At 38.3% G+C, this 25,027-nt stretch overlaps 1 protein-coding gene across 2 annotated transcripts; it reads left to right on the top strand.

The window, feature by feature from the left end:
- The first annotated feature begins 6,721 nt into the window (after positions 1 to 6,721).
- Positions 6,722 to 21,974, top strand: avpr1aa (arginine vasopressin receptor 1Aa). Of its 2 annotated transcripts, XR_013816020.1 has the most exons (3): positions 6,722 to 7,852; positions 16,584 to 17,104; positions 21,146 to 21,974. XR_013816020.1 is itself a non-coding variant. In XM_079810185.1 (2 exons), exons 1-2 carry the CDS (start codon positions 6,982 to 6,984, stop codon positions 16,874 to 16,876), a joined length of 1,164 nt encoding a protein of 387 aa, XP_079666311.1. In that variant the 5' UTR covers positions 6,722 to 6,981; the 3' UTR covers positions 16,877 to 19,646. The 2 variants fall into 2 exon arrangements, 1 of the variants encoding a protein (XP_079666311.1); XM_079810185.1 differs by lacking the exon at positions 21,146 to 21,974 and having other exon boundaries at positions 16,584 to 19,646.
- Positions 21,975 to 25,027: the final 3,053 nt, after the last annotated feature.

Consider the following 25,027-nt stretch of genomic DNA (forward strand, 5'->3'; position numbering starts at 1 on the left):
CCGTATTGATGAAACAATTATTAAAGTGTAATAATCGAAATATCGGAGTCATCACGCCGGAGACGGGTTTATTGAGATGCCGTATTGATGAAACAATTATTAAAGTGTAATAATCGAAATATCGGAGTCATCACGCCGGAGACGGTTTATTGAGATGCCGTATTGATGAAACAATTATTAAAGTGTAATAATCGAAATATCTGAGTCATCACGCCGGAGACGGTTTATTGAGATGCCGTATTGATGAAACAATTATTAAAGTGTAATAATCGAAATATCGGAGTCATCACGCCGGAGACGGGTTTATTGAGATGCCGTATTGATGAAACAATTATTAAAGTGTAATAATCGAAATATCGGAGTCATCACGCCAGAGACGGTTTATTGAAGATGCCGTATTGATGAAACAATTATTAAAGTGTAATAATCGAAATATCGGAGTCATCACGCCGGAGACGGTTTATTGAAGATGCCGCATTGATGAAACAATTATTAAAGTGTAATAATCGAAATATCGGAGTCATCACGCCGGAGACGGTTTATTGAAGATGCCGTATTGATGAAACAATTATTAAAGTGTAATAATCGAAATATCGGAGTCATCAAGCCGGAGACGGGTTTATTGAAGATGCCGTATTGATGAAACAATTATTAAAGTGTAATAATCGAAATATCGGAGTCATCACGCCGGAGACGGTTTATTGAGATGCCGTATTGATGAAACAATTATTAAAGTGTAATAATCGAAATATCGGAGTCATCACGCCGGAGACGGGTTTATTGAGATGCCGTATTGATGAAACAATTATTAAAGTGTAATAATCGAAATATCGGAGTCATCACGCCGGAGACGGGTTATTGAAGATGCCGTATTGATGAAACAATTATTAAAGTGTAATAATCGAAATATCAGAGTCATCACGCCGGAGACGGGTTTATTGAGATGCCGTATTGATGAAACAATTATTAAAGTGTAATAATCGAAATATCTGAGTCAACACGCCGGAGACGGGTTATTGAGATGCCGTATTGATCAAACAATTATTAAAGTGTAATAATCGAAATATCTGAGTCATCACGCCGGAGACGGGTTATTGAAGATGCCGTATTGATGAAACAATTATTAAAGTGTAATAATCGAAATATCTGAGTCAACACGCCGGAGACGGGTTTATTGAGATGCCGTATTGATGAAACAATTATTAAAGTGTAATAATCGAAATATCTGAGTCAACACGCCGGAGACGGGTTATTGAGATGCCGTATTGATCAAACAATTATTAAAGTGTAATAATCGAAATATCTGAGTCAACACGCCGGAGACGGGTTTATTGAGATGCCGTATTGATGAAACAATTATTAAAGTGTAATAATCGAAATATCGGAGTCAACACGCCGGAGACGGTTTATTGAAGATGCCGTATTGATGAAACAATTATTAAAGTGTAATAATCGAAATATCGGAGTCATCACGCCGGAGACGGGTTTATTGAAGATGCCGTATTGATGAAACAATTATTAAAGTGTAATAATCGAAATATCGGAGTCATCACGCCGGAGACGGGTTTATTGAGATGCCGTATTGATGAAACAATTATTAAAGTGTAATAATCAAAATATCGGAGTCATCACGCCGGAGACGGGTTTATTGAGATGCCGTATTGATGAAACAATTATTAAAGTGTAATAATCAAAATATCGGAGTCATCACGCCGGAGACGGTTTATTGAAGATGCCGTGTCGATGAGGCAGTTTTAGGGGGAGTCTAATCACGGTCTCTGCAGACACTTCAGGGTCCTGTGTTGGTCTTCTCTGGCCGCAGGTCCACCATCTGAACTGGATAAGGCCAGGATCCGGGTGACTGCAGTAAACCTCGGGATAAAACAGAGAAACTATCAGCCTGGTCTCATTGCGAAAATGTACCTCTGGCAACGTTTTTGCAAACCCCAAAATACGTACCAATATGTACATATCACTGCAGTTTCAAAGTGATATGTCCACTGGGTGCCGCCAAAAGCTTCGTTTTTTTCCTGGAACAGATGAGCGTCAATCTGACGTTTTGTGACATTGTTTTTTTAACGTACACCTACACTAAACCCTAAACCTAACCGATAGTGTTAACAAAAGCAAATGTGACAAAAATACAATAGTAACCATGTCTTTTTAGCTTGTGTGAACTCATCTTTGAGCTTTTTTATCATGACTTGTCTTTCACGGGATTCGTACCTGAGCTTTCATTATTACAAGTACAAATCTGTACCAGCTGAGCTACTGAGCAAACTTATTATATAAAAAAAGCCGAGCATATGGAGCAGGTTAAGTGACGCAAACTCCAAAATGTATTCATTTACATGGAAAAAAAAAAACGATAAAAAGTGCTTGCTGTTTTACTGCCTCTAGTGTTCATTTCACTTTGAAACTGCAGAGATATGTACTTATTGGTACGTATTTTGGCGGTTTGCAAAAACGTTGCCAGAGGTACATTTTCACAATGAGACCAGGTTGGAAACTATCATTAGTGTAGATGTCATTCTTCTGATGATGTCACGAGTACATCAGGTGTTATGGGAAGTGTTCCCGGTTCCGGCTGACCTAGTTAATGCAGCCTAACAATCATTTCATTGAAAAAGTGTTTTATGTGTATGCCACAGTAAAGAGATGTGTTTTTAGTCTAGATTTAAACTGACAGAGTGTGTCTGCTTCCCGAACAATGTTAGGAAGACTGTTCCAGAGTTTCGGAGCTAAATAGGAAAAGGATCGAGCGCCTGCAGTTGATTTGGATATTCTCGGGATGATCAACTGGCCAGAGTTTAGAGAGCGCAGTAGACGTGATGGAGTATAATATGTTAAGAGCTCGCTCAAGTACTGGAGATAAACCATTTAGTGCTTTGTAAGTAATAAGTACGATTTTAAAATTTATGCGATGTTTAATAGGCAGCCAGTGCAGTGTTGACAGAACTGGGCTAATATGGTCATACTTCCTGGTTCTAGTAAGAACTCGAGCTGCTGCGTTTTGGACCAGCTGGAGTTTATTTATTAAGCGAGCAGGGCAACCACCCAGTAGAGCATTACAATAATCTAACCTTGAGGTCATGAACGCATCAACTAACTGTTCAGCATTTTGCATTGAGAGCATGTGCCGTAATTTAGATATATTTTTAAGATGGTAGAAAGCAGTTTTACAGATGCTAGAAACGTGGCTTTCAAACGAAAGATTGGTATCAAAGAGCACACCCAGGTTCCTCACTGACCACGAGGACTTGACAGAACAGCCATCAAGTGTTAGACAGTATTCTAGGTTACTACTTGTGGAGCTTTTTTGTCCAATAATTAAAAATTCAGTTTTTTCTGAATTGAGTTGAAGGAAATTACTGGTCATCCAATTTTTATATCAGCTATGCATTCCGTTAATCTTGTGAATTGGTAAGTTTCTTCAGGGCTTGAAGAAATATAGAGCTGAGTATCATCAGCATAACAATGAAATCCATCCATCCATCCATATCTCTCACTATCATCCATCCATCCATATCTCTCACTATCCATCCATACATCCATCCATATCTCTCACTATCATCCATCCATCCATATCTCTCACTATCCATCCATACATCCATCCATATCTCTCACTATCATCCATCCATCCATATCTCTCACTATCCATCCATACATACATCCATCCATATCTCTCACTATCCATCCTTACATCCATCAATCCATATCACTCACTATCCATCCTTACATCCATCCATCCATATCACTCACTATCCATCCATCCATCCATATCTCTCACTATCCATCCATACATCCATCCATCCATATCACTCACTATCCATCCATCCATCCATCCATCCATATCTCTCACTATCCATCCATACATCCATATTACTCACTATCCATCCATACATCCATCCATCCATATCACTCACTATCCATCCATAAATCCATCCATATCTCTCACTATCCATCCATACATACATCCATCCATATCTCTCACTATCCATCCTTACATCCATCCATCCATATCACTCACTATCCATCCATCCATCCATCCATCCATATCTCTCACTATCCATCCATACATCCATCCATCCATATCTCTCACTATCCATCCATACATACATACATCCATATCACTCACTATCCATCCATCCATCCATCCATCCATATCTCTCACTATCCATCCATACATCCATCCATCCATATCTCTCACTATCCATCCATACATACATACATCCATATCACTCACTATCCATCCATACATCCATCCATCCATATCACTCACTATCCATCCATACATCCATCCATCCATATCACTCACTATCCATCCATACATACATACATCCATATCACTCACTATCCATCCATACATCCATCCATCCATATCACTCACTATCCATCCATACATCCATCCATCCATATCTCTCACTATCCATCCATACATACATACATCCATATCACTCACTATCCATCCTTACATCCATCCATCCATATCACTCACTATCCATCCATCCATCCATCCATACATATCTCTCACTATCCATCCATACATCCATCCATCCATATCACTCACTATCCATCCATACATACATACATCCATATCTCTCACTATCCATCCATACATCCATCCATCCATATCACTCACTATCCATCCATCCATCCATCCATACATCCATATCTCTCACTATCCATCCATACATCCATATCACTCACTATCCATCCATACATACATCCATCCATCCATATCTCTCACTATCCATCCATACATCCATATTACTCACTATCCATCCATACATCCATCCATCGATATCTCTCACTATCCATCCATACATCCATCCATCGATATCTCTCACTATCCATCCATACATCCATATCTCTCACTATCCATCCATACATCCATATCACTCACTATCCATCCATACATCCATCCATATTTCTCACTATCCATCCATCCATCCATCCATCCATCCATATCTCTCCCTATCTATCCATCCATCCATATCTCTCACTATCCATCCATCCATCCATCCATATCTCTCACTATCCATCCATCCATCCATCCATCCATCCATCCATCCATATCTCTCCCTATCTATCCATCCATCCATACATCCATATCTCTCACTATCCATCCATACATCCATCCATATCTCTCACTATCATTCATACATCCATCCATCCATCCATCCATCCATCCATATCTCTCACTATCTATCCATCCATCCATATCTCTCACTATCCATCCATCCATCCATATCTCTCACTATCTATCCATCCATCCATATCTCTCACTATCCATCCATCCATCCATATCTCTCACTATCCATCCATCCATCCATATCTCTCACTATCTATCCATTCATCCATATCTCTCACTATCTATCCATCCATCCATATCTCTCACTATCTATCCATCCATCCATATCTCTCTCTATCCATCCATCCATCCATCCATATCTCTCACTATCTATCCATCCATCCATCCATCCATATCACTCACTATCCATACATCCATCCATATTTCTCACTATCCATCCATACATCCATATCTCTCACTATCCATCCATCCATCCATCCATATCTCTCACTATCCATCCATCCATCCATCCATATCTCTCCCTATCTATCCATCCATCCATCCATCCATATCTCTCACTATCTATCCATCCATCCATCCATCCATATCACTCACTATCCATACATCCATCCATATTTCTCACTATCCATCCATACATCCATATCTCTCACTATCCATCCATCCATCCATCCATCCATATCTCTCACTATCATTCATACATCCATCCATATCTCTCACTATCTATCCATCCATCCATATCTCTCACTATCCATCCATACATCCATCCATATCTCTCACTATCCATCCATACATCCATCCATATCTCTCACTATCCATCCATACATCCATCCATATCTCTCACTATCATTCATACATACATCCATATCTCTCACTATCTATCCATCCATCCATATCTCTCACTATCCATCCATCCATCCATCCATATCTCTCCCTATCTATCCATCCATCCATATCTCTCACTATCCATCCATACATCCATCCATATCTCTCACTATCATTCATACATCCATCCATATCTCTCACTATCTATCCATCCATCCATATCTCTCACTATCCATCCATCCATCCATATCTCACTATCTATCCATCCATCCATATTTTCCACTATCTATCCATCCATCCATCGTACTATCCATACATCCATCCATATCTCTCACTATCGATCCATCCATCATCCATATTTTCACTATCTATATATCCATCCATCCATCCATCCATCCGTCCATATCTCTCACTATCCATCCATCCATATTTTCCACTATCTATTTATCCATCCATCCATCCATATTTTCCACTATCTATCCATCCGTCCATCTATCTATCTAATCTATATTTTTATTTTTATTTTAAATTAATTATATTTTCATTTTAGAGTGAAAGATGACCCGGTCAGTTACAGTGAGAGAATATTTATGGATCTGTACTGTATGGGAATGTGTCAAGGCGGATCTTCACATTAAGCAGACTTTGAGAGGGGTGTTTTCTCCAGGGTCCGGTGGGCGGAGGGCTTGCCTGTATGCACTTTAGCTATAGGACTGGATTCAGCTGCTGAACACCGGTGGGTTTGGCTCCGCGCGTGAGTGAAATCTGAGGCGGGTTTAAAAGGCTTCGCGCAGAGCCACAGACAGAGGAGAGGGGAGACATTTGAGGATCTGGTTGCATTAGATGGGAACTAAAAACTTGTAAGAGTCTCGGACAAAGGCAAAATGGGGATAATTAATGATTCAACATGGATTTTAAATCGAAATCATTTCGGTTACTAACACAGATATTTAATCTGTAATATTCATAGTAGCGCGCAACAGGACACCGGCGTTTCCATTTACGCACGGAAAGCGCGCACATTTTAACGCGTTTGACTGCTGTTGTTTTTGACGAGGCTTACAATGGGACCCCCGAGCAACACATCGCACACGGTCAACTCCACAGACCCGTACGGACGCGACGAAGAGGTCGCCAAAATCGAGATCGCGGTCCTCAGCGTCACCTTCGCGGTCGCCGTGATCGGGAACTGCAGCGTCCTGGTGGCCATCCACAACACCAAGAAGAAAACCTCCCGCATGCACCTGTTCATCAAACACCTGAGCCTGGCCGACCTGGTGGTCGCGTTCTTCCAGGTCCTTCCACAGCTGTGCTGGGAAATAACCTTCCGTTTTTACGGGCCGGACTTCCTGTGCCGGATCGTGAAGCACCTGCAGGTGATGGGCATGTTCGCGTCCACATACATGATGGTCATGATGACTCTAGATCGATATATCGCCATCTGCCACCCTCTCAAGACCCTCCAGCAGTCCACCCGGAGGTCCCACATCATGATCGGCGGCACGTGGATCAGCAGCCTGCTCCTCAGCACCCCTCAGTACTTCATCTTCTCCCTCAGCGAGATCCAGAACGGCTCGGAGGTGTTCGACTGCTGGGGCCACTTCATCCAGCCCTGGGGACTGCGCGCGTACATCACCTGGATCACAGCTGGGATATTCCTCATCCCGGTGATCATACTAATGACCTGCTACGGATTCATATGCCACAGCATCAGGATGAACATCAGGTACAAGACCAAGAAGACGCCGAGCAACGGCGCGCACAAGAACGGGCTGATCGGGAAGAACTCCGTGAGCAGCGTCACCACCATCTCCAGAGCCAAGTTACGCACCGTCAAGATGACTTTTGTCATCGTCCTCGCTTATATCATCTGCTGGGCGCCGTTTTTTATCGTGCAGATGTGGTCTGTGTGGGACAAGAACTTCAGCTTTGATGGTGAGTGAAACTCGCAACCATGTTGTGAAGCGTCATTGCGTTTTTAGTATTAATGTGCAGTCAGAAAAAAATAACATTTCCATGCATGTTTTGCACATGTGAGATCATATGGACCAAATGTGTTTATTCAGAGCATTTAAATATAATATTTAGTTAACAAGCATTATTAAATTAGGCTACTGTATATGATGCTCAACAGTTTCATTTGCATCAAAGAGACATTTTATTTCCATACATATTTATACAATGTAAAGTCATTCCAACTAAAATTACATTAAACCGACTTAAAAATGTAGAATTTTAAACTTATTTTGATGAGTTAAAAGCAATGTGAAAACATATGTCGTCAACTTATTGATCATATCATTTTTTTACAGTGTACTTTAACATATGCAGGTTACACTTCATAATCTCATTTTAATATAATATTTAATTTAAGGAAATGTTATGTCACATGCAACATGTTATAACATGAATATCATTAAATTAGGGCTGTCAAAAGATTAATCGCGATTAATCAAATCCAAAATAAAAGTTTGTGTTTACATAATATATGTGTGCTGAGTATAATTATTATTTATATATAAAAACACACACACGCATGTATATGTTTAAGAAAAATTTATTATATTTATATATAAAATATTTATATTTATATATAATATAAACTATATAAATACAGTATATACATGCGAATATTTCTTAAATATATACATGAATGTGTTTGTATTTATATATACATAATAATTATACACAGTACACACACATATATTATGTAAACACAAACTTTTATTTTGGATGTGATTAATCGCGATTAATCTTTTGACAGCCCTACATTAAATATATTATGTAGAATTAACAAAGAGTTCAAATGTCATGATTTCGTTCATATTTCATATTTGCATATTGGATTGCACTCTGTGCAAAGTGAAAATGTGCAATTATTTTATATTTCTAGCTAAAATGACATTAAATATAACACACACACACACACACACACACACACATACATATATGTATGTGGTACTAATATATTTTTGTAGTCGGATGAACACACACTGTAAAACGTGTTATGATCAATAAGTTATGTTTTTACATTTCTTTAACTTTTTTTTAATAAGTTATATAAGATTCAACTCATTTTTTAGGTCAGTTTAATGTAATTTAAGTTGATATGACTTAAACATCCAAGTTGATTGAAGGCAGCAACTTTCTCTTCAGAATAATTTATTTTCTGTATATAATTATACAATAGAAAACGTATTGTAATCACGGGGCATGAATGTGGAAACAATAAAACTGTCCCCTACACATTTGTTAAGCTAAAATCTTAATAAAAGTGTATTGTTTTAATACAGTGCCTTTAAGAGCACGGCCGCTTTGTGAAGTTTACATTGAATGTGCATCAGACGGCTGCTAATGGAAAGAAGTGATAATGCGTTAAATATAGTCTCTCTGATATGCTTATTAGGATCATTGAGAAATGAAGTCATGAGACCAGATTAGAGCGTCCAAGCAGAACATCTGCTGAGGGTTTATGATGTGTAAATCTGTCATGGGGTTATGGGATTTTCATATAACCCAATTTCACCCCATTTTCACCTGGTAGTGATTGCTTCAGTCGAAACAAATTAGTTATTAGTAATATTTTTACTAATATTTGGTGACACATTAGGCATAACACCTGGTTAAGAATTTTAAATCTGCAGATCTCTTTTACTCATGAAAAATTAAAGTGACACTGTGTAATATCATTATTTTATAAAGCATACAGTTCCGCTCCTGGATGCTGATTGGCCAATATAAAATAAAAATATCCAACAATACATTGTAAGGGTCAAAATTATAAATTTTTCTTTGATGCCAAAAATCATTAGGATATTAAGATCATGTTCCATGAAGATATTTTGTACGTTTCCTACCGTAAATATGTCATAAATGTATTATTAGTAGTAATATGCATTGCTACGGACTTCATTTGGACAACTTTAAAGGAGATTTTCTCAATATTTAGAATTTTTTAGCACCCTCAGATTCCAGATTTTCAATTAATGAAAACATTAAATCCTACAAACAAACAAGGTTATGTATTCAGCTTTCAGATACATCTCTACTTTAAAAAAGTTGACCCTTGTGACTGGTTTTGTGGTCCAGGGTCACAAATGCTACATTTTTACTGTACTTATATAAATCTGCAGATCTCAGTCTCTTGAAAAATGAAAACGACACCGTGTATTATAATTACAGTTCCAATCCTGGATGCTGATTGGCCAATACAGTGACCGTAGAATCTGATTGGATGATGCATGTTCTAGAATGTTGATACAGTTACATTCTGGGTGTTTGGTTTTTTTTAACCCTTGCAAGGTCTTCGTTTGGGAATTACACTCACGGTCTTTGGGTCTCCACAGACTCCAGGCAACAAAATGTAATTTTGTAACAAAACAATTGTTTTATTTTAGAACAAATGTCATTTTACTCTGTTTATTAATGTTTTTACTCAACATCTGAGCAGTTTTTGGAGTATTTATAATCATTTTTAAATTTATATAAATAAATAAAAATATATATTTTTTTATGGATTTTCACACAAAATCAGTTTTTTATGTAAAATTCACTTTATAAAAGACCCAAATTTCTAACTTTCATTCGTGGGGATAACATGGATAATTTGACATGGTTTGGTGTAAGATTTTTGCCCATCTTTTGGAAAATACAGTTTTAAAATAAAAATATATTACTTTTACCAGTACATGTGTGCAGAGCTCCACTATTTGCTATTTGACTGACTGAACGACGTCTTTTCACAAGTATTTTTCAGTTGGATTCATATCTAAATGTTATGAAATCACAATTATAACAATTACAATTCATTCATTTTGTCAAAGTTTAGCATTTTTTTGTACTGAAAAAATCTTTTTTTCAATGATGTTACATTTCGATTACAATCAAACCTGAACAAGAGAAAAGTTGGAGTCTTTAGAGTTTATCATTTATTTCAAACGTCTGATAATCTTATAATTCTACAAATTGAATCTACACTTCAGTTGCTAACTGTAACAGAACAAAAATTTACAAAAATTAGCAGTTATATTACATATTGAGTAAAAAATACACAACATGAACATCAAAATGCAATGAACTGAACAGCAATAACAAGCAATAACAAATGCATTCCTCTGTGTGTGTGTGTGTGTGTGTGTGTGTGTGTGTGTGTGTGTGTGTGTGTGTGTGTGTGTGTGTGTGTGTGTGTGTGTGTGTGTGTGTGTGTGTGTGTGTGTGTGTGTGTGTGTGTGTGTGTGTGTGTGTGTGTGTGTGTGTGTGTGTGTGTGTGTGTGTGTGTGTGTGTGTGTGTGTGTGTGTGTGTGTGTGTGTGTGTGTGATCGTTTTGCATTGTGGATGTTTTATGCATTGTTGGAAGTGTGCCGCTTCATTTCTGTGTGCGTGTTCTGTGTTGTTTCTGTTTTTGAGGATGAATTTTGTCCATTTTCTAAGCGGTGTCTCCAGAGAAGAGCTCAGAAGACCCTGAGTGTGACGTTTTTTGTCACACCAACATAAAAACAGATATCAATCCAATTTTTTTATTTTTATTTGTAGATCTAGAGAGTGTTGACAACCGTCTCATGCTATTTGGACAAAGGGACATTTTTTTTTTATTTGAGCAAACGGCCTTTGGGGTTAGAAAAGACCCCTGAAGACCCTAGAAGGGTCTACACTCAAAAAAATATTTTATGATGCTGTTCAATTTATTTAAGCAATTCATCTTGATTTAACACAATTATATCAGGGTTCTGGTTCAAATGTAATTGATTCACGTTCAACTGACTTAAAACCGTTGCCCTTTGACATAACATGTTTCAATCAAGTAACCCAATCAAACAAGACTTTCACTTCCCATCATGCTTTGCAAAGGGGCTGAATTCGGAGAGTAAATAAAGTGCTACACTGAAAAAAATTATTATGGCCCGATTAAATTAAGCATAATTAATTTATGCTCGTTTAAATAATTTAAATTTAGTTTTTTGATTTTAATAAAAAAAAATGAATTGGTTTTATGGGAATTGCATGTGTTTTTGTTTAAATTGAGATCAAATAAATTGATTGCGACCACTTACGATATTTTTTTTTTTAGTAAATTCCACGAATAATTTTTTTCAGAGTTGATGCATTTTTAACAAGATGAGAAAATGGAGAGGCTTTTTAATGCTTGAAAGTTTTGTTATGTTAGTGTTTTTGGAGTTTACCATTGTGGTGAAGTGTAGAGCGTGTGCTTATGGTGAGGACCTGCTAATAACTATTAAAGTTGTTTTAATAATAAAATACAACTAATTTGGGAATGCCATGTAACAAAACCATCTTCTGGCTAGCCAATAAGACCTTATAAAAGGTCTTGTAAATGTTGTAAAAATAGTATTTCACTAAATAAAAATAATCAATTAAACTGGATTACTTGTTTTGGTTTGTTTTTTTATATTCATTTTAGAATAATTCAATTTAATAGTTTAGGACATGTAAGAGTGGACTCCTGTAGATGGTTCAATCTACAGGGTTGCCATTAGACTAAAAAACGTTATCAGAAAGATGGAAGAAAACTGTACATTTCTTGTCTATTTCCACCCACTGCAACTCATACCAACGACGGAGATAAGCGCAGTTACAATAGCAAAATATGTGGGAGAGCGTTGCTATAATATGACTATATTGTATTGCAATAGGGAGCACTTCAAAGTCAATACTAAATCAAAACTAGTTAGCACAGTATTTGTAATAGAAAGGATTTAATGACAAAATCTGGTTATGGTTACACTTAAAATAGTTTCAAAATGGATGAATGAGATGATAAACTTATACCATTAATCGTACACAGCATGAATACAATGTTACCTGAGAGAGAGAAAGAGAGAGAGAGAGGGGGGGAGAGAGAGTGGGGGAGAGAGAAGAAGAGAGCAAAGACAAGAAGCCCAGAAGCCCAGATGACTTCAAGAGCCAGAGGGAAAAAGAGAGAGAGCCTAGTTTCCCATCTTCTTTTATCTATCCCTTGACCATGTGACCGAAACCAAATGTATTCTTTTAAACTGACCAATCAGAGCAAACTCACACATAACATTCAAACTGACCAAACTTCCCCAACAGTAAAAGGTGTGGCACCCCCTGCGGCCTACAGGCCTGCCTTTTGTCTTTCAGATGGTCCTTCGGATAAGCAAATGTGTTGACACCAGTAAAGCAAATTTCTTTGTTGGATTTCAAATATCAAATATCTTTGATTATTTTCAATCCTTTCAGACATAATTAACCTGATTTAACTAAATGGCATTGAATTAACCTTACGTAAAAATTAAGTAAATTAAGTTTACTGAAATAAACTATTTTAATTAAATTCAACATAACCCAATTACATGGAACCTGTTGACATAAAAAAAATTAAGTAAAACCCATGTATAATTTTTTGAGTGTGTGAATATATATAGTAAAGTGTAATTTATTCCTGTGATCAAAGCTGAATTTTTTGCATCATTCTAATATGCTGATTCATATTTTTGTGGAAATCGTGATTAAATGCCACTGCTATGTCGCAACAGTGAGACTAATCTACTGTGCTGCTTTAAAAGGCACTACTCATTCACTGTAAACCCGAATAAGTTCCCAGAACTAAAAAAAATTGAGGCAATCGATTGCCTCAAATTTTTTAAGTTGGATAACTTAAAAGTCACAATTTTCCAGAACTTAAAAGTCTGGATTACCTGCTACTTGTACCTTTTGATAACAGTTAAATTAAAGTGCTCATTTAGCTCAACTCAAATATTTGCAGTTAATATGACTTACAGTTTTCTGTTAAGGCAACTCAATTATTTTCAGTTATTATAACAAAGTTTTGAGTTTTCACAGAACTTTAAAAAATAAGTACACAACCACACCATTTTATTTTAACAAAACTACATTTTTATTGCTATGTGTTGTCATTGCTTTAAGTACACTGTAGTCAAATATGTTGAGTTTGTTTACTTAAAAACATGTGACTCAAACTTAAAATTTTGAGGCAATTGATATCCAGCACGGTTTTAATCAGAAAAGCTGAATAAGTTATAAAAATAGATTGTCAAATACTTTGACCTCCTGTGAGATTTACTCACACACTGACATCAAGAATCAGCCTATGAATCTCAACCATGGTGACACGCGTCATGCCGCAATGCATTATGGGAGCCATGGATGAGTTTCGCATGATGCACCCAGAATGCATTGCGGCATGAATCACGTCACCATTGTTGAGATTCATAGGCTGATTCTTGATGTATATGTGTGAGTAAGTCTTGCAGGAGTTAGAAGTGCTTATTGTGTGATGTGTTAAACCGGAGAACAAAACTTACGTCGTACACATTTTAAAAATCGTTTAGTTTATAGGCTACATTAAACTGATGACAATAAAAATACTATAAATAAATAAAATAAATACATTTGGTCTTCCACTAACGCATTTCAGTTTGCCCCAATTAAATTGTTTTAATAGGCTATGGTTGTAATTTATTTGTTATGATGGATTTTACTTATTTGGTTAAGCACTTTGAGATTTTTTTTTATTTTAGCATGTGCTATATAAATTAAGTTTATTTTTAAATCATCTCTATTTGAAACAACAGAAATAACAGGACTTCATCATTCTTAGCATGTAATTACTTAATTCTATTAAGTTGTACTTAATTTATGTTTTTAAGTTATGTTTACTTATTCACAAAAAAGTTCCATTTAATCAAAAAATATTAGTTGAAATTACTCAAAAGGAAGACCATGTTAAGGCCCTTTCACACCGGACGCGTAACGAAAAAGCGAAGCGGAAAAAGCGAATATTTCGTGTGCGAATAGTTCGCATTAAAACGCGAGTTTGTGACGTTTCAGAGCTCCAACATCCCAAAACATTTGCGCCGACAGCTGAGAAACACGGACACGTAATCATTCAGTGGAGACGAGCTTTTAATTTTCTTTAAAAGACAGAGAAGAAGGTTTTGGGTGCAGCCAGTCTTAAAGAACAGAGTCTGAAGGGGAGGATGCTAATCTTCTACAGGAGCTAAAACTTTATCATGGCCGGTTTCGCACTTATTTTCAAATGTCCGTGGGACAATTTGAGGAGCTCCTCCAGACAGAGACGGTAGCAGCGCATCTGACGACACACACACACACACACACTCACACTCTTCAGGAACGGCTCGATCCGGAGCTGCTGTGTTTCCAGTTGAGTCACAATGTAAACATTTAAGTGCCACAGTCGTACTGACGGAAACACATTCACTTTCTATAGTCGCGGACACAATTAGATTTAAAAAAAAAAAATCAATGTATTGATTATAATATCGTAATCTGTAGCCTATAGTGGGCAAACACAGCTGCATCTGTACAGCTGTAAACACAACTACAGCTGTAATCTCGTGAGAAATGCGACACCTGGCAAAGGTTAATGTTGATTGAATGGCTAGTGACATCAACTGGACATTTCGTCACCTTTGTTTCCTTGTATGTGATTGGTTTAAGCCTTTTCTGTCGCTGCGAGTGTTAAAAAAAATCGACATCGAAACGGAAAAAATAAACATTGTTTTTTCGCCGCAGCACATTCGCGTTCGGTGTGACAGCTCTCATTACACAAACAGCTGATCAAAAAATAAAACCATCGCGCAAATTATTCGCGCGTCGAAATCGCGTCCAGTGTGAAAGGACCTTTACACCAACTTGAAATAATTAAGTTAGTAGAACTTTTTCTAAAACTTTGAGTATACACTACTTAATCCATTTAATTAACATGAACATTCGGGTTTACAGTGTTGGTGTATGAAGGATATTGCTGACGTGTGTCTGCTCTCTGTCTAGACCAGAGGTGGACAGTAACGAAGTACATTTACTTGAGTACTGTACTTAAGTACACTTTTTGAGTATCTGTACTTTACTGAAGTATTATTTTTTAGGGAAACTTTTACTTTAACTTCACTACATTTGAAAGACAAATATCGTACTTTTTACTCCACTACATTTCTATCAAGGTCCTCGAAGTCAAAAGTCGTTTCTGTAGCAGCTTTGCAAGTCAGTGGACGATTTTTTCTTCTTCTTTAAAAGTGTTTTTTTTTTTTGTGCAAAATGTAAATGTCTGGGAGAAAGAGAAGCATAGACATATGGATGAATCTGAAAAAGCCTGATGAACGAGCTCAGTTCAGTCTGTTTTCTGAGATGAATAGAGCTTTCTTTTGTGTGTTTTTTTCCGCACTTAAACAGACCAATACACACAAAATGTCAATTTTCATTTTGGAAAGTATTCACGTAAACAAAGTTGATTATGTCTTAAGTGAACGTAAACAGTTGAGGGAATATCGGATGTGTATCAGTGTGTTGGATTTGTGCATTCTGCCTTAAAGTGACAGCAGCTTTGTAAAAAGCTTTGTAACTTTTAAGTGTTTAAATGAGTTCAAGGTAGTCATATGCTAGCATGTTGGATGGAGCATCACTGACTGGCTTAAACCACCATGGCATAGCGTGCATTTAAACAACAATAATAAAATAATGCATTGACATAAAAAAGGAAATTTACTTTTGATACTTAAGTACTTTTAAAAGCAAGTACTTCTGTACTTTTACTTAAGTAAAAATTGTTTTTAACAACTTTCATTTGTAACAGAGTAATATTTGACTAGTAGTACTTTTACTTTCACTCAAGTAATGGAGTCGTGTGCTTTGTCCACCTCTGGTCTAGACTCCGAGAACACGGCCGTGACTCTGTCAGCGCTTCTGGCCAGTCTGAACAGCTGCTGCAACCCCTGGATCTACATGGTCTTCAGCGGACACTTGCTGCAGGACTTCACACACTGCTTCCCCTGCTGCCATCAGATCCAGCAGAGCTTCAGGAAAGAGGACTCGGACAGCAGCTTGCGGAGGACCACGCTGCTCACCAAGATCACCACCCGGAGTCCCACCTGCAGCTCGGGCACCTGGAAAGAGCTCGATCACTCCCCCAAATCTGACAGATCGGCTCCGGCCAGGACGTGACGCATGCGGCCCCTGGGAATGTGACTTTATTGATCGGCACTTTGGTGAGACTCTCGCAGCGGGACGACGGGCCGAGCTCTGGATGAGCCAAAACAAGCTCAGGAGAGGCCAGAAAACGAAAAACTGAGTCATCTGAGCTGTGCATATGGAGGGCAGCTCGGATCATTTGAGTCCTGAGCATCTCTTCCTTTTCTCTGTCGTCAGAGAGATGTTTGGAATAATTAAGATGTTTTTGAAAGAGTCTCTTCTGCTCACCAAAGCTGAATCAAAATTACTGAAAAAATCTTAAAGGGGGTGGTTCCGTGTTTTTTTTCTAGGCTTGGTTGTGTTTATGGGGTGCAGCATAACATGTCTTAAAGGATTAGTTCACTTTTAAATAAACTTTTCCTGATCATTTACTCTCCCCCATGTCATCCAAGATGTCCATGTGTTTCTTTCTGCAGTCGAAAAGAAATCAAGGTTTTGGATGAAAACAGTCCAGGGTTTTTCTCCATATAATGGACTTCAATGGGCTCCAAACTGTTCAAGGTCCAAATGACAGTTTCAGTGCAGCTTCAAAGGGCTTTAAACGACACCAGATGATGAATAAGGGTCTTATTTAGCCAAACCATCAGTTTCTGTGAGAAACCCAGCAGTGTTTATGCTATTATTTTACCTCTTATCAGAGGAACGTGATCATCTCTGAGCTCCGCCATAACTTCCGGCAAGTAAGGTCAAATTAGATCGTGGTCATAGATGTATACATAGATGCCTCATTAGCGACTGCACGGATCAGTAGAATGAGGCATCTACTATCGATATATCTATGACCACGCTCGTATTTGACCTTACTTGCCGGAAGTTATGGCTGAGCTCAGAGATGATCACGTTCGTCTGTTAAGAGGTAAAATAATAGCATAAATACTGCTGGGTTTCTCACAGAAACTGATGGTTTCTCTAGATAAGACCCTTATTCATCATCTGGTGTCGTTTAAAGCCCTTTGAAGCTGCACTGAAACTGTCATTTGTACCTTGAACCGTTTGGAGCCCATTGAACTCCATTATATGGAGAAAACCCCTGGACTGTTTTGATCCAAAACCTTAATTTATTTTCGACTGCAGAAAGAAAGACATGGACATCTTGGATGACATGGGGGTGAGTAAATTTTCAGCAAAAGTTTATTTAAAAGTTAACTAATCCTTTAATACTTCTTTTTTTTTTTAAACGTCATATTTTTCTTATATTTTACCTTCATTCCACACCGCTGTCTCCACTGTCCTTTGAACGGCTGGTTTGCTTCCTGCTTCTGTGAAGCCCATCCCTCCGAAAAACGCAATGGTCTTAGATTGGTTAGATGGCCAAATGTAGTTTGTAGTTCTGCAACAGCTCTCTCTCTTTCGTAATGACTGACGTGGCCTCGTCCACTTTGTTGCGTGTTCGCGGGGGGAGTGTTTGTTAATAGCAGGTGTTTATGATGTCACCAACCCGGGAAGAAGCTCGTTGTAGTCCAAACCGGCCGTTTTTGTAGGCAATAAACTGCCATAACTTTAAAAGACAATATCTCCGTTTGCATTGAACTTTCAGCGCTGTAACTTTGCAGATACTGTTTATGCTCAAGCAGCAACATTACACATTAACTAAAGTTAAAAAAGTGAAATCGCATGCAACCACCCCTTTAAATATTATTACTATTCAAAATAGCTGTTCTCTATGTGAATATATAGTAACGTGTAATTTAATCCTGTGATCAAAGCTGAATTTATTATCATTACTCCAGTCTTCAGTGTCACATGATCCTTCAGAAATCACTCTGATATGCTGATTCATATTTTTGAGGAAACAGTGATATACCATTCAGACAAAAACAATACTTACAGGGCTCGACATTAGCGCTTGTCCGGGACAAGTTAATTTTTTAAAGGGGCAAGTGATAGAGAATTTTACTTGCCCGACCGGACAAGTATCCTGATTAAAACGCCAATAACAAAAAATAATAACTAGGGAATCACCAAAATTTCACATTAATTTAGTGTAAGTGGCGATCGATAGTGGATAATAATGTATAATGAACTGACGGTAACAAGGTGGCGCTGTTGACGCCTCTCATTCAAAGAAACTCAGTTAACACACACAGTTAAAATCTCAAATTGTGGAGTTTTTGTATTTATAATGTATGATACAGTTAAGCAACATCACACGACCAAGAGTGCTGTTTTCCTGAATACCATCATGACTGAAAATAACACCGATTTCATACGCCAGCTCCATAAACAATTAATTAACATTAAGTTAATAAAGATTCAATGACCTATTCGTCAACGACTGCCTTATTCTTGAATGAATCAGCCGTTGGAATGAATCGTTTGAACGAATCGACTCACTCATTAAGACTCACCTGCCGCCACCTACTGGTGGTTTAGTTTCACGTTTAAACATTCTTTCCAACTTTTCTTATTTGTATATTCAAAAATATTTAAAACAATCTCATAACATTTTCAGTGTATATTATTTAATTTGATTGGCAACAGCCCTATATAGTGTCTTATTCTAGTTTAACCCTCTGGTGCTCTTCGGTCATTTCTGACCGGAAAATTTTCTGTTTTGAAATTTAAAAAAATCACAGCTTCATCGGAATGATATTAAACTTGGTGACTTTTCTAGCAGTAGGTATGTAAACACACAAAAAAATTGGGGTCATGATTCGAGCAGGCTAATTGGTCGTAAAAAAAAAAGTAGCGTTCATTGTCTTCGGTCATGAATGACCGACCATAGGAAATGAATGGGAAATCTGCAAAAAAAATCTATATTTCTAACACACACAAAAAATCTAAAACTTTATAATGAATAGTCTTTGAGATTTTTTAAATGTATATATTCAAATCCATCAAAAACAAATCATTAAATGTGTTCAAAACAGAACTAGGGAATTCTCCATAGAGACCCCTAGTGAATACACACAGGGTTGCATGATTCCTTAAATAATTCAAAAAGAGGGCGCTAATTTGCCTTCAAAAAATTATTTTGAAGGCCTAGTCTCTATTTTAACCTGAAATACTGCAATAATAAAAAATAAAAAAAAATTACAAAAACATTTTTTTGTAGAATTTTCAATGGCAAAAATAGACCATAATTATTGCATAAATATAAAAAAATACCATCAAATCATCTCAAAATACCAAATTAAAAAGAACAAATATTATTGAAGAAAAATAAATTGCATTGGTTTTACTGGGGTGGAGGAAGTTGAATTTTTAGGTGTCCAGTCACTTATGACCAGGAAGACGACCAATGCAACCCCTAAACGAAGAGCACCAGAGGGTTAATGTATTGATCAAATTTAAGAATATAAAATAAAAGCTGAAGCATAGCCTATATTTAATAAGATTATGGGAAAAAATGCCCTTTATAAAAGGTAAAAATATCTTAAATATGCAGATTTTAATATGTCAAAGCTGATTGAACACTGGTGAGAATATTGCTTCAGAATAAATTATATTTACAACACAAAATAACTCAAATTTGACCAAAAAAAAGACAAGCACGTGAACACTGCATCAACATTTTAGAACATCGTCCAATCAGATTCTAAATTCACTGTATTGGCCAATCAGCCTCCAGGAGCGGAACTGTAATTATAAAACGCAATGTCATTTCATCAAGAGTCAAAGAGATCTGCAGATTTAAAATAGTGTGTGTGTGTGTGTGTGTGTGTGTGTGTGTGTGTGTGTGTGTGTGTGTGTGTGTGTGTGTGTGTGTGTGTGTGTGTGTGTGTGTGTGTGTGTGTGTGTGTGTGTGTGTGTGTGTGTGTGTGTGTGTGTATAGGTGATGTGTCTACTGCATTGCCAGATATTAGTACAAATAAGTATGATTCAACTACTAATAATGATGCTGAATTTTCCTGATCATGATCATCTATCATTCTAATATGCTGCTTCATATTTTTGTGGAAACTACCATTAAAAAAAATACTTTTAATCAGAAAGTATGCATTAAATTGATCAGTAAATGCATTTATAATGTTACAAAAGACTCTATTTCAAATAAATGCCGTTCAATTCATCAAAGAATCCTGAAAAGTTAAAATGCATCACAGTTTACACGAAAATATGAAGCAGTTTTCAACATTGTTAATAATCATAAATAAGCAAATCCTCATATTAGAGTGATTTCTGAAGGATCATGTGACACTGGAGACTGATGATGATAAATTACATTTTACAATATACTGTAATAATATTTCCGAATTTGTACTGTATTTTTGATAAAATAAACAGAGCTTTGGTGAGCAGAAGAGACTCGCCAATGTAATTTTAATTTAAAATGGTTGTTTATGGCCTCTTACAAAAGGCACTTGAGGTTGTGTTCCAGTATATAGTGAATGTATTCACACTGCCGCATGTCAAGCTTAACAACTCGCAATATCTACAACCTCTCACGCCGCGTTGCTTATATAGATCATTGTCTGTTATGGAAACAGTGGGAACATGGAAAACGCAGTAAATCTCTTTAGGGACCACGGCACAATGAGTCCTGCGAGGCATTTCCTGCGATAAGCGTCTACTTAAGCCTGGCGCTGGGTGTATTTTGGCCCTGATTACGCGACCCTCGTGCCAAAGTAAACCAGACACCTGCTGCCAGGGACAAACCCAGAGCGAGCGTGTGGATTTCACACAGGGCTGCGGATAGAATACAGCCGTTTCCAGAAAAGAAATGAATGTTGCACTAAATAAAACACAGGAAACGCTCTGCTTTATGAAATATTAATGTCACTTTGGCTGTCACGGGGCGGCATGAAACCTTCAGGGCATGAACCGTATCAGATCCGTCTTATAAATGAATGTTTTCACATGGCCAAGCATGTCTGTACTGGTCATTCGTCAGGTTTAAGACTCTTTTCAGGTGTTTTAATGTACATATGCTAAGATGTTCCAGCAGTTAAGGCTGTTGATGTATATATTAAATATATAAATAAATGCACAGCTATAACAGTATATCTTTATGAAATCAGATATGTTTTGTTCAAGTCAGAATTGTTCACTGCCAACTTTAAATGTGTTGCACCTCTCACGAATGTCTCAGTGTATCTGTGTGCCAAATCCAATAAATCAAACCTTCGAGAAATATTAGTTCTGGATGTGTGGACAAATGTGTTTTTAGCAACCGAGACGTTTCTAGTGCTTTTCTGCCATTCAAATGCAACTTTATTACGCATGCACAGATGCAAGTGTAACGGAGGCCAGCTAGTAGTTATTGTGCCAGTAAACACAACGATTGATGCTAGAGATTGTAGCCTTTAGCCTCCTTTGTTAGAGCGTTTGACTCTCATGCCGGTGGACCCGGGTTCGAGTCCCGCTTAGAGTGGGGCTGTTTGAACAGGAGGGGTTACATTGGTGCCGTGACCCGGATGGGAGTGAGGTTTAGGGGGTGTGTGTAACGAAGGCCAGCTAGTAGTCGCTGTGTGAGTAAACCTCACTCCTCTGATCTCAAGAGACGCTCTAGTGACTGACACTAGGGGTTGCAGCCTTTAGTCTCGCTTACCCCTTTTCCACCAAGGCAGAGCTAGAGCTAGATCGGAGCCAGAGCCTAGTTTCAAATCGGTTCTTTGTGTTTCCACACCCAAAGCCCAGCTCCGAGCCAGGAAAAGTGGTTTTATATGTAGCACCAAAACATTGCTGGGCTAGAACAGGGCTAGAAGTAAGACCCGATTACGTCAGGCGCTGGGGGCGGAGTCAACAAGACCAACACAAACTGGAGATCCGCCATTGTTGAAATAGCAGCTAATGGAGCTAACAGCTGCTGCTCGTTTGTAATCTCCGTCTATACAAATTACGGCGAACTGCATGAATGCGTTGGATTCGCTGTGTTTTCGTTGTGCTTTGATGCCTATGTAGGATCGTAAAGCCATGTGAATCAATAGTAACGCAACGTTTGCATTGTTGATGGAAGGCTTGTTCGCAGCGGTGTGATAACGAGTCCAGCGAGAGCATTCGACTCCTTATGCTTTTGATTCACTCATGCGTTTTTTTTTTATATCATACGTGGATCATCTGCGCAGCGCCGATGCATCTCGAACAAGCCTGGTGTGTTTGTGTTTCGCTGCCCAGGATTGCCAGGTTTTCACAACAAAACCCGCCCAATTGCTACTCAAAACAAGCCCAATCGCGTTTCAGGGAGGCTTCCCTGGTAAAAATCATATTTGGGGGTAAAATATGTGTTTTTTGGGCATGGTTGCCTACTAAAATTCGCGTTCCCGGGAATAAATATCACATAATTGGGGTCGCTTCAACCCGCGGACATGAAAAACAGCCGCGGCAACAGTGATGAAGTAGCCCGATGCCACGGGAAAACTGCAGACTTGGCAACACTGCCGCTGCCTCGCTAGTGTTGCTGAGAAAGATGAGACGTATACAGTGACGTAAGATATGGCTCTGAGCATGTGGAAAAGCAAACAGTTCTTAGAAGCTCCTCAGTCAAACCAACTATGAACTGGGACTAGCTCTGGCTCTGAACTAGCTCTAGCACTGCCTTGGTGGAAAAGGGGTACTTGTTAGAGCGTCTGACTCTCATACCGGCAGACCCGAGTTCGAGTCCCGCTTAGAGCGGGCGGTTCGAACAGGAGGGGCTACATTGGTGCCGTGACCCGGATGGGAGTGAGCTTTAGGGGGCCGAGTGTAACGAAGGCCAGCTAGTAGTTGCTGTGCGAATAAACCTCACTCTGATCAAGAGATGCTCTAGTGACTGACACTAGGGGTTGTAGCCTTTAGTCCCCTTGTTAGAGCGTCTGACTCTCATGCTGGCAGACCCGGGTTCGAGTCCGGCTTGGAGTGGGCAGTTCGAACAGGAGGGGTTACACAAATTTAACGTTTCATTGGCTTTTTATTATTGCACAAGTGTGAATGAAATGCTTTCAGAAAGCGACCAGCTGACTATCGAGCCCGATCACATGAAAATGCGTATAAATAATAAGAGTGTGCAATGTTGTGGAATGTATGAGTTTTGGCGTGCATATGATACGCACTTTATGGCGTATTATACGCACAAAATCCTACCCAAGAGCGTGTCATATACACGCCATAAAGTGTGTATCATATGCACGTGAAAATCTCATTTAGGCGTATACATTCCATGACATTGCACACTCATACTATTGATACACATTCTCATGTGATCGTGTTGGAGCATCCGACTATCCGACTCACCAGTGTTGGTAGCTTAATGAAAGATCAATTTCTGTTCCCTTACAAGCCCCAAATGATCTTCCTTGTAAGAAATTCAACGCCAACATGGAAGAAAATGAATGCCAAATGTATTTGAAACAACAAAGCTTGTTGAATTGTCATTTTAATGCATTGTATTTTTAGGGAAATCTTAAATATACGACCATGTTGAATTCCAACAAGCTTTTTTGTTTTAAATACATTTGGCATTGATTTTCTTCCATATGCCAGACTCTTCATCACAATGCAAATTGCCTACTAGGATCCTTTCCAAACATCCCATAATAGCTTGAGAGTTTCCTGTTTGTTTCCTGTTTAAGGATGCATGTTCTCCCTTGAATTAACCAACTTTTCTCCTTTCCAGTCTGTGAGTCCAGAGTCGAGACAGCTGTGGTGTGTGTGTGTGTGTGTGTGTGTGTGTGTGTGTGTGTGTGTGTGTGTGTGTGTGTGTGTGTGTGTGTGTGTGTGTGTGTGTGTGTGTGTGTGTGTGTGTGTGTGTGTGTGTGTGTGTGTGTGTGTGTGTGTGTGTGTGTGTGTGTGTGTGTGTGTGTGTGTGTGTGTGTGTGTGTGTGTGTGTGTGTGTGTGTGTGTGTGTGTGTGAAAGAGTTACAGTCTCCCAAGCTTCTCACATCAGACTCACATGTTTATTAACATTCTCTCCTGCCACCTTTGACCTTAATGTATTCCAGACACAGCGGTGAACCGGGAACACCAGCGGAACAAATGATGGCGGATCGTGCTTCATGTAACTCTTGTAAGTCGTTTCGTGTCTGAGGGACGACGTTGAAGAGATGTGACGTGAACACTAAGAGCACATTGTGTGCTCTTAATCATTTCCATGTAGTCTTCCCTGCTGAAAAATAACAACAAATAGTGGTTTAGATGTTCTTTTGTCGTACAAAAATAAATAAACATAAACCGTTCTAATGCTAGGAATGAGCTTATTTATTCTCA

The sequence above is a fragment of the Gobio gobio genome (genome assembly GCF_949357685.1).
Source record: "Gobio gobio genome assembly, chromosome: 25".
Classification (NCBI taxonomy): Eukaryota; Metazoa; Chordata; class Actinopteri; order Cypriniformes; family Gobionidae; genus Gobio; species Gobio gobio.